Here is a 17,364-nt window from a genome sequence, read left to right as displayed (position 1 = left end):
TATTGCTCTTAATCTTTTGTAAATCCTCTTGTCTTGATGGATCGAGCTTGAGAGAAACAGCAAAAAAAAAAGGAGACAAGATTAGTGGAAAAGTGAAAAAGAATTGAAGGCTGGATTCAAATCTAAAACACTGCACTTCAGCTGAGCCACTAAGACACTTCTTTAGTGTCTAAGACTGAAAGAAATTAACAGACGCAACTCCAGATTCTGACCTCCTTACAGGCTGCCAAGCATAGTTTCCCTGCTTGAAGAGGAAATCACTTGTACTTTCATTATAACTCTGGAAACAATAAGCGCATTCCACCTGACTCAACCAGGACTCATCCAACCTTCACTCTGCAGCGGGCCGAGGTTCATCAGGTCAGACACCTCGCCAGAATCTCCCCAATCCGCCCATCCCGACTGTGGGTGGATGGGACAGCTGCCTAGCACACTTTCTCAACCTTTCTCGTCCAAGTAGGAAGAAATGATTTCTGAGAAGACCCAGCAACATTTGCCAGGTTCTTTTTTTCCCACATTTCCTTTGTATAAAAACAGGCGTGTTATGGATTCCACAGGTGGCCTCCGTTCGCTCCCATGACCCTCAGTCAGATCAGGGCAAGGCTGGTGTGTGTGTGTGTGTGTGTGTGTGTGTGTGTGTGTGCGTGTGTGTGTCTCGTCTAATGTGTCCATCTTTGTCAGGACCAATTTGAATGTCAGATATTGAGAGTGAAGACATTTTTTAGAAAGTGAGAGCTTTCAAATGATTCCTTGAGGGCAAAGATTAAGGAATTTAAGGTTTATATTAAAGGTGGAGTCTGTAGAATTTGTCTGAGCTGTTTGCAAATTCATCAGAACATCAAATACGAATGTTTTCATTTGGTGAAACAGCATAACAATGAGAAAAAAAGGGGAAATACAGGAAGGGGGTAAGTGATGATTCAAACAGGTTATGTATGTTGACTCCATACACTGTTTTTTTTAGGAAACTGTTGCAGATTACACATTTAAGGTTGTAGGATCATGCATTGTTTGGATAATATACTACGATTTCAAACCAGTTGAAGTTATTTCAATAAGTTTTCTGTGTATTCCGATCAATTCAGTGTCCTCTAAAGCTTCTAACTTGACTGAAACTAAAAAAAAGCTAAAAAAAAAATCCTACATATAGGTGATTATGCTAATTTCTGATGATTATGTAAACTGACAAATACATGCAAGTTAGCATCTGCCAGTTTCATAATGCTGGGAACCCTTACTTTACATTTTTGACATTTCCTCACCTCAAAGCTTTACCTAAAACTCCTTTAATTCATTATTGTATGTATGTGAAAGGGGTCCCTTGCAGTGAGGCAATGAGCCAACAGATAATTATCACCTGGCTCTGCAGAGCCTTACAGCAACTTTCAGCTCTTTTTTTGGTTTTGTTCTACAACTTGCATCTCTACTATTTTGGTTCACTCTCGTCGCTTTCATCAGTGTTATTTTGAGGCAGCTATTGTCAGCCAAAGAGCTCTTAAACCCACTCTACGCTACCTGCCAAGCACGAACCCATGGACAGACAGAGATAGCGACTAGCTGGTGAACACAGTCAAGCGTTTTAGCAGCTTAAGACCCAGATATTTCCCTCAGGAGTTAGTTAGTGGGAACCAATAACAGATGTAAAAGAATACAGTCCATGTTTTTTTGAACACTTGACACTGAAAGATAAAACGCTTTGTCTGTTCAGTGCAGCTTGTTTCATCTGCTCCCAAATGGACAAAAAAATCAGTTATTGCAGGGTTGAAGGGATAGCTGGATTATTTAAAGTGGGGTTGTATGAGGTACTTATCCAAGCCAATAAAAAAACTCACCTATAAAAATCAATATCAGTTTAAGTGTGTGCTAAATTTGAAATATTTTAAAACTATTTTCTTGCTTTCAAACAGCCTTTCTGACAGGAAACTGCTGTTATATAAGCTAAGTATAGCTCTCTCCTAACAAACCATTTTACCTCACAGAAAACGTGAGTTGTGGGTCTAACGCTGCCTTGATGGGCTGGTTTGTTTGTTATTGTGTGACTTTAGTGTTTTAAGAGGTTTTGTTCTGACTCACCAAAGCCACACAATAACACAAACAAAAGCAACAGATCGAGACGGCAGTCGACCAACAAATTACTGATTTTGCCGAAGGAGTCTGGTTGAACTAGAGAGACAGTGATATCTGGCTTATGTAACAGCAATTTCCCACTGGAAAATGCTGTCTGTCTGCAAGGTAAAGTGGTGAAAATATCCTAAATACAGCATACAGTTAAATTGATATATATATTTTTTAAGGTGGGCCTTTTTTTAACTGGCTAAAATGCGTTTTGCTGCTTCCAAGTTATCCCTTTAATGATGCAACTATGATGGTGACAGTTATTAAGACATTTTCTTCTTTTAGGGCACACATCTGGGGATTTCCACATATGCTATTCTATGCTTTTTTTTTCATTTCTTTCCTTTTCTGTCAATTGGGGACTTTCAGAGATTGAAACGTCTCTCCAGGTCTTTCCATTTCCGTCCATTTGTCATTCCGTTCAAGATAAGACCATCTTGTGAAGGGCATGAGGGAGCTTCCAGGCATGACACCAGAAGCCGCAGGACAGGGTTTGTCATATCTGCACCCCTCGTCCGGGATTAGCTTTCCGATCACGCTGTCTGAGCCTCTGTTAACACAGCGGGTCTAGAAAAAGTGAATTTATTCATGTGTTTGAAACGTGTGTGACTGCAGGAGAAAGACAGAGAGAGACACAAACAGAGACAGACTGAGGAGCTGGCTTTTGGCCTCTGTACTGTATATTCCAGTGGAGGTTGCACATTCCTGAGACCAAACCACATGACTGGAGAGATGGGGGGGCGTGTGAGAGTGGGAGCAACCATTGTTGGGCTAAACTAACCCTCAAATCAGATGGGGGGGGGGGGGGGGGTAGTGGAGTCGAGCAGGGTGACAGACTATCTATGTGTAGCATTTCCTTCCTCGGAGAAAAGGCCCTGCAGACATGAGCAGAGAGCTGCTGGACTAAATTCAATTCTACGCTGAACCATCAAAGGCTCAGAGAGATAAACGAAAACCACTGAATATTAATACTCACTAGCACAATGATAGACATCAGAGGAGTCTATCTAGGTCAACTGGGGCATCCTGGAGGTACATTTCTCAGCCAGAGGGCTGTACGGACAGGGTTAAGTCTCTCTGTTTCTTGACTGGACAGGAAACAGGAAGTTGCAGAGGAAGAGACCCCTATCAAAAGAGCTTTAGAAAGAGGCGGCGGGGGCAGGAGAAGTGCCACAACAAACTCCCCAGACAAGCTCCAAAGCATGCACACACAAACACAGAATCTCCCCTGCAGCTGACGCACTTCATGACAACATTCGGCTCCAGTATGCTTTCTTGAGACTGGCTGGAGTTTATTCACGCCACGCCCCTCCTGCCACCCTCACAGAGGCACAAAGCAGAAAACCATAAAAATGTGCAAAAATGTCCCATCTTCTGGGTTTTGTTAAATGTGAACTAGCAAAAAAGGGACCAGACGGGCTCACAGGGGTTTTACCAGTAATAGGTCATTGGTTTTAGAAGGTCAGATTAAGTCGGTGTGCTGGTGTCACAGTTTGTTGCGGTGCTATAGGCAGATGTTGTGGTAACTAAAAAGGTCACCTCAGCGAGTTTGTAGGGAACGATGAGCCTCTCTCCAACAGTCACCGTCTTCCTGGTCGTCAGTGCTTCCAGCAGCATCTCCTCTTTGACCTGAGGAGGAAAAAAATACAAGATTGAGATCAGTTTTTGCATCAGATCTCTTACATGTTGACCTGATGATGCAGGGATGTGGTGTTTAAGGTGCAACCTATCAGAGTGCAATGAATTCATACAGTATCAGGGATTTAAAGAAAGCAATATAAGAATCATGCAGGGCCCCTGATCATAACAAAAGTAAAGCTGGAGTGAGAATAATCTTTAATCTTTATTTGAAGATGAATTCATGGGAACGATAAGGATTAGGGATGTCAGTTTCGGTTAGTTTTTGCATTCAAGAGCCTGACACCCATTTGTGAGAGCTGTCCAGTATTCGTTAGTCAGAGCTAGCTTGTCTGCCCTGGTTAGCTTGACATTTAGCTCTTCGAATGCTTCACCATCTACCACACTGACCTGGTGATGGCCTCAAACTGGCACGCATCACACTATCTCCCCCTCCAGCTACCAGTGACGTGATCTTTGGCTGATCTCAGTGGTTACTCAAGTGACGGTTAACCACTGATATCCCTAATAAGGACAATGACATGCAGCAATGGTCCAGTCACTAAGGTCCTAGAGCATTGTTTTATTAAAGGGGTTTTACAACAATTTAATATTGCACTTCTATTAAGATGAGGGACACATGGGAGACAGATTTTTAAAAAGAACAGTTCAAAGTTAAGCAGAAAATGCAAAGATCAAGGCTTTAAGGACGTTGTACATTTCCCATTCTACATTCCCCATGATGACATCCCTACACCATAACCCCACTCGTAATACAGGCTTTGTGTTGTACATGTTTATTAAAAGATACCAAGATTATTTATGATGTCATTTGAGCTGAATTTTCTTAGACTTGACTCCCTCCAAAGCCACAGAAAAAATACACTTTTTTAATGAGACCACACACTGAGGTGTCTCAAAGCAAGACACAAAAACCAGGGAAGCTTTTTTCTAGACTCCAACCTCCGTTTATCAGAGGAAAATATATAATATAAATGCGCTTCGGATTTGCTTTGAACTTTGATCTCCATTAAGCATATGTTAAGCACTGTCCACAAAACAGCATTAAAGATGATACTTGATAACAGCTGACAGCTGGTGATGACTGACCCTACAGCTGGACAATAAGAGGATAAACTGCAAACCACAAGATGAACATAGATTTATTTACAGGTAGAGAGTTTCCAATAGCATACCATTTAAAGGTATTATTATTTCTTTTATATTGTTTTAGTAGATCATCGCTGAAAATGCTGCATTTTGGACAAGTACTACCGTAATTTGTCTGCTATTTAAAAAGACAGTTTGGGTTATTTGAAGTGAGGTTGAATGAAATCATTATCCTTGGTCAGTTTATTACCTACTGATGGTGGTTGGCATGAACCCTGTTTGAGGAAGTAGCCGGACGTAGGTGTAGGAGGCTCAGGATCAGCTGCAGACATATTTTATCCACCTACAAAGTTTAATTTATGCTATATTTAGAATATTTCCAGGGCTTCACCTTGCCATCAGACAGGTGTATTAGCCAAATATCGTTCTCTTCAAACCAACCAAACTCCACTGGCAAAAACAATAATTTTATCTCACAGAACACAGAAGTTGCTGGTCTACTGCTGCCTCAATCAGTTAGTTTGTTTGCATTATTATGTGACTTTGGTGAATTTGAACTAATACTTTTAAACACAGTAAAACTACTAATTTTGCCAATGGAGTCTGGTCGGTTTGGAGAAAGTGATATTTGGCTCATATAACAGTGGTTTCCCATCAGAAAAGGCTGTCTGATTGCATGGTAAAGTGGTGAAAATGGTCTAAATATATCATACACTTACTGATATTGTTTTTTTTTTAGGTGGCTAAAATACATTTTAATGTTGACCCTGTCCACATGAGTACATTGTGTAACTTCCACGCTGGTACTCCTCTCCACTTTTCCAAACTGATGGCGTGTCGACCACCATCTACTGTAGGTAATACAGTGACTATGAGTAAGTTTCTCCTACAAACCTGCTTAGATAATAAACTATAACTTTATTTAACCAGATAAACCAAAGACAGAAATTCCCATTTGGTCATTTTATCTACAGTTTCAGCAGTTTCTGAAATGACTTTACAAGAAATGTGAGATTTTATTACTCATTCCTATCTGACCCCTAAAACTGGAGCTCATAATAACTCTGCTGCCTCTAACTAACACAGCTGGCCAACATCAGCACGTAAACACTGCTCTCTGTCCTCACACATGCAGTATAGTACAATACTGTGTGGCCCTGCATGCAGAGTTCACGCAGACTCTAAACTTGGCCTGAGACAAACCATTGATGACAGGGCCACACTGGGAGAAGCAGATGTCACCGCACACATCTCCTCCATCTACAGGGATTATGGGATTGGGCCGAACAGCTGCTGCTGAGACCACGTGTGTGTGTGTGTGTGTGACTATGTGTCTTTGTGTGACTGCCTGATGTCTTCATGCATAAAAGGCAAGAGTGTTAATGTTAGAGCTAATACCGTTATGGATCTAGTTTTGTCAATTGCTGCCTTTGTGAAGACTTTGACATAAACAGAGGAGGGAGGACAGGAGGAGGGCTGTGTGTGTGTGTGTGTGTGCGTTTGTGTGCGTGTGTGTGGGAGTGGGTCGGCGGGGGGGTGGCATAATCAGACTTCATTTCACACTGCCTGATAATCCCTCGACTATGAGCAAAGCCTATTCTGCAGGCTGGTGATTGGTCTTTAGCCGCTACATTTCCATGTATTAGTCGCTTGGTAACAGGCTTGCTGCTCCGTCAATGATCACAGCTCTAATACCATAATACACACAAGTGTGTAAGCACTGGTTTGGGTCAGTGATTCTGCTCTCAAATTAACGGATTTTTGTTTTTTTTCCCCCTCAATTCTGATTCTGGGTTAGCAAATCTCTAGCTCTGATAGATGCTGTTCTCACACCATAATTGGACATGATCAGCCATCTTTCTGGGCTGCGTCTCATTACTCATTCAACATGCCCTCATTGACTTCCCTGTGGCATTTGCCCCCGAGGGAATCCCTGCCGCTATCACAATTGTCTGAAAAACTGAAGTGAACTGAAACTGGTCAGGAGATATTTTCTGATGATTTGTGAAAAGCAGTAAAGGGCGAAGCCTCCAACTGCAGGTCCATCAATGACGGTTTGGGCTGAAAGTTTACAAGGATGAGTGTGTTTCATTTAAATTCCCAGCTCCTCCCAAACATTGATAAACAAACATTAGTCATTGTTCAGACGTGAACAAACAATAGAAGGCCCCTTGACTCATCTTTCTTTTAAATTCTGTTTCTTAGTCATTATTTACACACCCTCATACTGATTGAAGGTTGGGTTTTGTTTTTCAGTCCACAAAACACTGCTGGAGTTTCACAGGAAAACAGAGTTTCAGAATCCCCAGTTTTCAAAAGGAAAAAATAACTCCCAAAAACATAAAATGCCTCCATACTGCTCGTCTGGTGTAATCCAAAACTCCTAATGCCCCAACATGCCCCTCACTTGTGTGTGCACACCGTCACGCCACACACAGCCAGTTGAGACAGTGTGCACATGCATATGAAGGTGGCTCCAAGCTGAGGATATACAGTGAAGATTTAGTCTAAAAACATACTCTATCCCCTTAACTAACTTTGGATATTTTACTGCATTTAAAAACTGCAACTGCAATTTAGTTGCAAATGCTCTGATTACATTTGAAAGAGTTTTTTTACAACATTAAACAGCTGGAGCCTCAGCTGGAAGACCATCACACACAGATCAGCCTCACTGATCACACAAAACTGACATATCTGTCCCTGCTTCCTGGGTAAAACAGCGTGCATCAATTTAGTTTCATTGTGAGTTAGAAAATAGTTGGGCGGCCACCAGACACCCTACCGGGGAGCCACATTTGGCTCGCAGGCCGCAAGTTGAGTGTCACCGCTGCACAGAAACCTCCTCCCAAAGAGCCGACAGAAAATTTATTTGAGCATCTGTGCGCGGACTGTCATCCTCTGTGTCTCCTTCATGCCGCTCTGCTAGTAGCAGCAGGGATTCTGCTCAGCTGAATCTGAACAGAATCCAGCTGATTCGCTCCCGTCACTCTGGATTTGACATCGCGTGTAGTGTTTCAAGTGACGCAAAAGACACACAAAAGAAATCTGATTTTAGCAGGACAGAGTGGCTTGACTGAGACGCGTCTGTAGAAATCTGACTGGAATCACATTTCAAACCACCTGCAAATGTGGCTTGGATCTCATTTTATGATTTTGCTGTCCAGTCTTTCTAAAATCAGTCTGAATACGACGTGGAAATGCCAAAAAACTGATTTGGGTTGAACAAGGCCCAAATGGCCTCAGTGTAATACCAAGGGATGAAAGTAAATAAATGAAGACAAGTGGAAATACTAATGAAACACGACGCTGGTCTGATGTTTCTGCTGCCTGGTCTCTACATTTTTCGTAATATGCTATGAACAACAAAGACATTTTAAGGATGGTCAAAAGATGTGTTGTGGTGTATTTTTAACAGCAACACTCTGTATCCTGATTGTGTACAGACTGTCTTTATTTAATTTCTACAACCTAAAAAACAAAAGACCTCACAGTCATCTCAACATCAGAAGCAAGACAACTATGTTTTTAATCCATGATAATTAGTTATGCAGCTGTTATCAGAGTTAGCTAACATTTACTGTGGTTAATTACTACATTGCTGACCTTATATTCCCAAATAAATTCAGAATGGACATTGAAAACCCATATATCTATCATTATGAATGTTTTAAACGTGCCATTGAAGGCTGGAATTATTCTAGAAATTACAAAACTGGCCCTGTCTGTAAAAAAAAAAGGGTTAGAAGTTGGCAGAAATTGTAAACCAGCAAAACTCAAGGCAATATTGTTCAGTTTTCCTTTCCAGTTAAAACTCCACAGATAAGGTAAATCTGTGAAGGCTGAATTTCTTTTCCTATTGTCATTTTTCTCTGTCATATTTTGTCATTGTTGTGTTCTGTTTGTTTTTAGTCACTGATGTCTCAATTACTGTTTGTGGTGGTTTTCTGTCTCTCTGTCGGTGTTAGTGTTGTATCTTGTATTTGATTCCTTAAAAAGCTAATGGACAGAGCTCCTATAAATTAATATAAATAAAATAAAAAAAATATGCTTGAGGAAAAACAATATGCTTCATGCATGGTTACTGATAAGGAAAATATAACAAAATGAAGAGAATGTTTGGACTGGACTGGCCTCAGGCTTAAAAACTGTTTCAAAATACTGTTTTTAGTATTAAAATACCATCAATAAACTCAGGCTTTAGTGGGATTTGTTCTCACAGTGAGACGCTCTCTGAGGACCGATTACCAGTTTGCACAGGAATGTCTCTCGTTAAGTCAAATCACTCAACTCTGCAGCTCAGAGGATCCAGTCCGTCAGCCGTCCATCAGCCCCTACGAGCTCTACTTCCTCCTCCACTTCCACCTCCACAGGAAACAGGAAGTCCCAGCTGGTTTCATTCCTATTCATTCATCAGTCCACACTCGTGCCAATCACTTCTTTACATTAGTGTACCGCAGTAATAGTGAGAGCTGTCGTTCACATCTCATCCTCTTCAAAACGTTGTCCATGTTTTACATATGAAAGTTTAGTACGGACTGATTCCAACACTGTTTATTCATGCAAATGAAGACCTCACTCAGAGCCAGTCGGTGCACTTTAGCTGAACTTTCCCTTGAAGCAACTTCAGCCTCGCATGACTCACACAAAACTGCATTCAGCAAACCTCAACAACCTATTTTAGCCATAAAATGCTAAGTGTCTTAAAATAAAGTCATGCGTCATCAATAAAATGTTAAGTGCTAAGTACTTCTCTGTGGCGCCTGTCTGGTCTACACTGGTACTTCTGTTATCTTAGCATCAAGCAAATTCAATTTTAAAAGAATTTTAAAGGTGCTTCCACTGTACACACATGCTCTGCTGTCAAGTTACAATTAAATGAAAGGTGACTTCCTACCTTTTTATGTAATTTCCTGAGATAAAATATTTTTAACACTTATTTAAAGGGACAGTTTGAATTGTCTGAAGTGCGGTTGCATGAGGCACTAATCCATAGTCAGTGTATTAGTAGACGGCAGTCAGCAGGCACCTAGTTTGGAGAAGCAGCAGGAGCACTGGTGTAGGAAGCTAATCAATGTACCACTGTGGACAGAATCAGCGTGGAAAAGGGGGTTTAGATATTCTACTCTGCACCCTCAGACTGGAAAACACTACAGAAAATTTTTAAATTACCTGATTTCATTGCATGGTTTTAAATCAATCTGGAAACGGTTTCATTAATTAAACTCTGCTCTTTTATTTCTCAGGATGTGATGTATTGTAACGTTTTCTGTTTTGTTTATTATCTGCTTTAAAGAAATAATCTGCAACATTTTCCTTGAAAAATAATGTATAAACTCATGTAAACACAATCACTTTCAACCATCACATATGACCCACAAGAAGCGTGTGCTGTTGACTGTATCTGCAGAAATCTGTCCCGCTGCCTTTATTTCATTATTTTTTCTCATTATTTTACCGTGCTCAGGACATTCCTGATGTCCTGATGCATTTACGAACAACTTGGACAAATCCTACTGACTCTACCTTTAATTATCTCTTCTCCTTTTTGTACTGCTGCCTGTCTTGGCCAGGAATTTTTAGAGATCAGAGATCTCAATGGGACTCTTCCTAAATAAATAAAGCTTACACGAAAAAAGCAGCAGAACATAATTTAGCTACCTAAATCCTTTACTTTGCCATCAGACAGCCTTTGCAAAAGGGAAACCACCGTTATATATAACCCAAATATGACTCTCTGCAAAGCAACCAGACGTCATTGGCGAAATCAGTAATTTTACCTGGCAAAACGTGAAAGTTGCTAGACTGCCGCTGCTTCAACTAGTTGTTGTTTTTTTTTGTGTGTGACTTTAGTGTGACTTTAAAAGATTAGTTTGGATTCACAGAAGTCACATAATAACAAACCAACTAACAGATCGAGGCAGGGGTGGATCAGAACCGCGGTGGCTTGTTTAACTGTGGTTTCCCATTGAAAAGGCTGTCAGACAACAAGGTAAAGTGGTGAAAATGTTGTAAATATAGCATACACTAAAACTCATATTGATTCTTTAGAGTAGAGCCTTAAAAACTCACGGGAGAAATCCTAATCCTCTCATCAAATAACACTGACTTTCCTCACTGACCCCTCTTTTGTCACACCATAACATATTTGGGCAGAAATGTTCAAGGGCCAAATTAAAGGGTTAAGATGCCCTCAAAATCCTGTTTCATTGCGACTCTTTGTTTAATTTCATTGAGCTGTGTTTTGGTTTTCCTTCCTTTCTTCTCCTCTGCTTTAAGAATGTTTTATGTGTCCCTGGGGACAAATAGCCGCTGCCTCTGCACCAACTAACAGACATCCAAATAAACTTGAACTTAAAACACTAACCCCCGAGCATGTGGCCAACATGTGGCTCAGCTCACGTCACTGCCTCGCTGGACCTCTGCAGAGTCAAAGAGACCGGTCTGGATGTTAAAGGGGAGCCCTGGCAGGCCCTCCACCAGCCATAACATCCCCGCTGTGCTGTTGACAGGAGTCTCCGGCACACTTCGGACATTGTTTTGTCAGCGACTCAACAAGCACATCCGGCTAATCGTTGAAGTTTGTAGCGGGGACTGGGAAGTGCCACCATCGCTCAGTCCCAAGGTAAATCAGAACAGCATGTGGATGTTTGAGTTGTCCTTGTGGTGGGCGCACACTGATGAGTGTGTGTGTGTGTGTGTGTGTGTGTGTGTGTGTGTGTGTGTGTGTGTGTGTGTGTGTGTGGTCTGCACTTAGTGTCAAGAATGAACACAAATTCAGCTCAACATCATAAATTTGTAAAAAGCTGCGTGGCACGGTAACCTGTGCCAGGAAATGTTTTCTCATCTCTCACCTTGCACAATAGAGTCCAGAACAGTCTAAATCTACCTCAGTGAGCACCAATCTGGATTTAAACATTGGTTTCTAGTTAAAAACTGGATGATAATCAGTCTGGATGCCTAAAACCTCTTTGTAACACCCTACTAACACAAAGGAAAGTAGTTGCAGCGTATCTTCCTTAAGCTTAAACTACAAGTAAAATTCTAGTGTCGTCCTTAGCATGTTATTTTTAACGTCGCCAGTATGGTGTGTACGTTGTCCTGTTTCCATCACTTTTTGGAGATATTGTTGTCACAATTTTAGCCACATTGCAACAACATTACCATATAAAGTAAAGGAAACATCATGCAAAGGACGTGTTAATTTGTTCAGTTGTCATATCTCACTGGTAGCTGAAAATGTGCACACAAAGATGTATTAAATGTTTCTTATAAGATGTCATAAATACGAATGATATAGGCTGTGTGCCGCCAGCAAGAAGCTTCAGGACATTGTAATGGGAGAAGAAGTACTTACTGGTTACAGTTTCAACTGTAGTCTTCAGGCCTTTTTGCCAGAAATGTCAAAAGGTTTTCTAGCAGGAAGGCTTTAAGAAGTCAGGGGAAGAAGTATAAATGAGGACAAAGTCCAGTAGTTGGCAGGAGGACTTACATCCAGGAGGCTTCAGTCCTTGCCAGGGGGAACGTTTTTTCTAGTTTTCAATTGTGAAATTTTGATACTGTTTGTAAGTTAGGCTAACGTGATGATAGGCGATTATTTACAAATTTTGGAGGATGAAAAATGTCACAACTGCAAAAAAAAAAATAATAATAATCCCTGTGAAATACAGTCTACATTGGAGCATTTTAAAATAGTCATGAAAAATAGTTTCACTTTCCACCGCTCACAGTTGGTATTAAAACATCTTTTCAATGGAAAAATACCTACTGGGACAGACCAGACTGTTCAGTGTATGTTGGGTAATTACTACAGTGTCTAGATTGAGGTCAGGAAGATGTATGCATAGATCAAAGCTTTCATAAGAGCCGCTTTTGTTTGTGCAGTACTAAAACAGATGTAAGGTTGTAAAATTGTTAAAATAAATGAAGCAAATGAGGAACACTGAACCAGCATGAGACCTTCTACAAGGCACTGATGCTGCAGTCTATGAATAGTCTGAGGCAGTTTTACTTCTACCGCTTCTATAATAATGATGTTGTAACCAGAGGCTGGCTGAACTTCATTTGAACTTTATTTACACAGACAAAGTGCTGCCACTGAGCAAACTAATCTGCTTTCAAATATGCAATTAGACAAGTAATGGCTGTGCAAGCGGGAATGTGATTGGACATGCACTGACCACCCACTACACTCCATACTCTGAGTGACAATTTACAGCTCTGCAGGCTGAGGCAGAAACCTGCAGCGCTTTGCAGAAAAACAAGAAAAGATTTCACCTCAAATTTAAAGGGATAGTTTGGATTGTTCTGCTTATCCGTGGTCAGCGCATTACCTACAGTAGTTGGCGGTCGGCACAGAAGCGGTAGGAGCAGGAGTACCGGTGTAGGAAGTTAAGCGATGGATCAGCAGCAAAACCAATTATCAGTTTAAGTGTATAGTTTAATGTTATTTTCGCTGCTTTACTTTGCTGTCAACCTTTTCTGACACAAAACCACCGTTATGTGAGCCAAATATCAGTCTCTCCAAAGCTACCAGATTCCACTGGCAAAAACAGTCATTTTACTGTTAGTTGCTGGTCTACCTCTGCCTTGATCAGTTAGTTTGTTTGTGCTACTGAGGGATTTCTGTGTCTTAAAAGGTTAGTTTGGATTCATCAAATCATACAATAACACAACCAAGCCAACCAATGGAGGCAGCGGTAGACCAGCGAGACTCCAATCCTGTGCTAGCTAAAACTTATGTTTTTTTCCAATGGAGTCTGGTGGCTCTGGAGAGAGAGATATTTGGTTTATATAACAGTGGTTTCCAATCAGGAATGGCTGTCAAACACAGAGGTAAAGCAGTGAAAATATTCTAAATATTGCACACACTTAAACCGATATAGTTTTTTCTAGGTTTTTGCTGCTGACCCTTTTCACAGCAGCAATTGCTTAGTTTCCTACACTGTTACTCCTGCTGCCTGTCCAAACTGAGGACTTGCCGACTGCCATCCAATGAAGGTAATACACTGACTATGGAAAGACAAGTACTTCATAGAACCTACTTCAAAAAGAGTGGAACTCTCTCTAAATCTCTTTGAGGAACAAAAAGTTTTTGGTAAGTCTTGTATTAACTCTTGTTGAAGCTTGTGTCAGTGTTTTTATAATCAATTAAATACGATTTAACAGTGCAGGTGACACTGGGACAACAACAAGGACTCGTTCCTGGTGGGAAAGCTCGCCTACGCAACAGCACGCCAGCACAAGAGGTCTGAAAATAGCCTCGACACAAGCAGTACTTTGTGGAAGCACTGGCTGGTTGGACGGCTCTCTGGGACCTGAAGCACCTCTTAACTTCCGCTGTCACCACAAGCTGTGCTTGTACGCAGAGAGTCCTCAGCTCTCTAAAAAGGCTTTTTGAAAAGCCCCATACAGGAGGTAAACTCTGGCAGCAGGGATCACGATTTCTCACAGAAAAAAAAAAAGAAACAGCAAAAGGAAAAGTCATTCGCTCAAATGGATCCTACGTGTTCTTTAAAGTTCACTAAGTCCGCAGAGTTTTAAGTATCTCCAGTGGGCATGTGATGGAATAACTTAGGGAGACAAAATGGCAAAGAACGTATTTAGGGAGAATAAACAATCCCTGTGGTAAAGCCCTGCTACAATTCTTCATTTTTATTATCCTTCCAAGTATTTAGAGTATTGTATTTCAGCATAAAGCCAGTAAGACAAGACGTTCTGTGTTTTTTGACTCAGACATGTCATATGTGGCTTTTTCTACTGGGGTTTCAGATGAAAACTAGATTATTATTCAAATTAAATTATATTTTGCAAAAATTTGAGTTTTACTAATAGTCGATACTTGAAGTTTAATGTTTTGTGAAAAGGCTGCAGGATGCTGCTCACCTCTAGCAGCTCTGAGACGATGGGGAGGACCTCTGGGTTGCAGATGTCGATGGAATCGTCCCTGTAGGTCTTCTTCTTGTAGCGGATGTTTCCCAGGTGGAGGATCGCTGACAGCAGGGAGAAAATCCTGACGAAGAAGAAAGACACTTACTGTTAATACATTTACATGATTTTGGCCGACTAACCTTCTGTCTTGTCGAGAATGTTTTACGATAGATGAAAAAAGTTGCTGTGCTCAGAGATTCTTAACCAGAAGAGCTTGTAGGGCTATATCGTGTATTTCTATATCTCTTTATTACACTAAAATTTCATTTTTGACTTTATATTTTGTGGTTATTAAGGTGGAAACACTAAAGCTTTTGTCTGCAGGAGCCTCTGAAATGAACAAAATATGAAAGTTGCTTGCAGCAGCTTTAAATACTTTTTGCAGCGGATATAAAATGATCAGGATTTTGAGTTTTACTTATAATTGCTAAGAAAGTGACATTAAAAAGTGCTCTGACTGAGGCCTGTTTACTCACAGAATAAAGTGACCTCAGTGACCTCAGTGACTCAGTTCATCATTATAAAGATTTAAGGAAGTATGGCACAACATGCTTTGAGCTATGTGAGATATAAAAAAATAAATGTTTTGTGGGAACATGAGTTAAAGAGTAGGATTACTTACAGTGTGATTATTCTGATTTAAGTCTCCATTGACCACATCTGGTGTTTCCACAAATATGTAATGTAATGCAATAATTTTCTGCAAATTCTTTCAACTTAAAGCCACTACAAGGAGCTTTTAACTGGTTATGAAACAGCCTCAATTTATTACTGATGTCTCTACATGACCTGCGTAAATTAATGAGACCACCCGCGAGATGATTGGCTATTTCCATATAGTTATGTCGGCCATTGGGTCAGATTCTCCTTGAAATCAGATTAAACAAGCCTTTACATTTTCACAGGCAAAGTTAGAGTCAGTATTATGTTAGCCACTTAAAAAGAAGTATGAGGAGGTTTTTATTTAGATAATTTTATATTTTGTGGTTATTACAGTGGAAAAACTTCTGCTTTTGTCCACAGGGGGCTCCAAAATCAAGCTATTATGAAAGCTCCTGGTTGTAACTTTAAAAAACCTTCCTGAGCACGATTCTAACAGACAAGACTGAGGTCCTGTAGTCAGTTATATAACAGCGCTCATCTGCAACATTTAGCTCATCTTACTGTTTGCGTGTGGTGGGTAAGAAGCCGACCATCTCCATAGCCAGCTGCAGCCGCTCAAAGTCATGTTTCAGATCCTCTCCCTCCACTGTGAAGCAGTCCTGCTGGTGTCAGGTGGAGACAGAAGAACAGAGAAGACGGAGAGAAACATCAGCATCACGAAGGACTTTTTAATGAATATATAACAGTGAAGCTTGTCTTGTAATCATGCTAGACTTGGCGCTTTGTGAAACTAATGGATGTATCAACTGTGTCCTGCAGGAGCTAAATGACTGCATGTGTGTGACTGAGCAGAGTTTCCCACAATATTTCATATATACGAGAAATAAAGACTGCTTCTGCTAAAATCAGAGGAAGATAATGCACCTGAAAATTAAATAAAATGATAAAATATATCATTAAATCAGAGGTGGAACAGTCATTGTTTTGCAAGTTACAAGTTAGAGTCTGAGTCTGACTCTACAAGGTGGAAACAACTCGAAAAGAAAAATGGATTCTCATGTTTATTGATGTAACATCCTTGTAGCTGTCCAGTGTTTGTGTGATCGGAGTTAAGGAGTCCAGTGTTTGTTTGTGGGGGTTGGCAGCTGAACAATTGAAGGATCCAGCTACAATACCTTCTTTTTTTATCCTGTTGTTATTTTGATCGTATTGTTCTCTGCGACTAATTATTGTGTCATATTGTTTATTATTGTGCATCAAAATTATTATTATTATTCTTAAGGTGTGTCTTGGTATTCCTGTGATGATTTGGCTTGAGGAGATCGCCAAGTCACGTCTTCAGAGTCACGTGACCCGGGTCCACACCTCGGTCCTCTGAGAGCTCCATCAGACAGCGGAGGCCACGTATTTAAACGTTCGAGACCACCATGCTGGAACGAAATTGATTACAGGAACAAATACTGTCACGGTCGTCTGACTCAGCTCAGCAGATGACAGTAATTAATCAGTCAAATCGTACGTTGGCTTTGAAGTGATTAATTAAAGCAGCATGTCAGAAAAGACAGAAAATCTTCAGCTGAGAAAATTCAAGATAAACGACGTCAGTGAACGCACTCTGTGGGGAAACTCTGCTGAGTGAACACAAGTGCATTTCTGTGTAATTGGGAGACACTAATATCATACAGGGATTGTAAAGGAGGGAGGAATGTGTATGTATATGATGACAGTGTGTGTGTGTGTGTGTGTGTGTGTGTGTGTCTCCTCGAGCCCTCCGGTCGGTCAGTGTGTCTCTGCTCCGGCAGCGAGCCTCTCTCAGGCTGTAATTAGCACATACCACAGCGACCGGCCAGCGAGAGAAGACACAGGAACCCATAATCCACACGCTGGATTGCCTCTTCTACACTTTAACATCCAACACTCCTCTGCTCTGCCGCTCCATTGTTTTCCTTTGGCTTAGAACAAGTCAGGAGCTGCAGTGCCAACAATCGG

General features: G+C 40.9%; 1 protein-coding gene across 1 annotated transcript in view; it reads right to left on the bottom strand.

The window, feature by feature from the left end:
• The window catches only part of LOC146316973 (unconventional myosin-IXAa-like), a 97,695-nt gene that overhangs the window by 65,693 nt on the left and 14,638 nt on the right, over positions 1–17,364 (bottom strand). Inside the window, exons 6-8 of the mRNA XM_084734145.1 lie at positions 15,937–16,034; positions 14,728–14,854; positions 3,655–3,744 (exon numbers count right to left, since the gene is read on the bottom strand). Coding sequence (XP_084590271.1) covers positions 3,655–3,744; positions 14,728–14,854; positions 15,937–16,034 — 315 coding nt within the window. The remainder of the gene's footprint in view (positions 1–3,654; positions 3,745–14,727; positions 14,855–15,936; positions 16,035–17,364) is intronic.

Source organism: Lutjanus erythropterus, chromosome 13, assembly GCF_056507025.1.
Source record: "Lutjanus erythropterus isolate fLutEry1 chromosome 13, fLutEry1.hap2, whole genome shotgun sequence".
NCBI lineage: Eukaryota > Metazoa > Chordata > Actinopteri > Lutjaniformes > Lutjanidae > Lutjanus > Lutjanus erythropterus.
The sequence above is the reverse complement of the archived record's forward strand: the minus strand, read 5'-3'. Positions and strand labels throughout refer to the sequence as shown.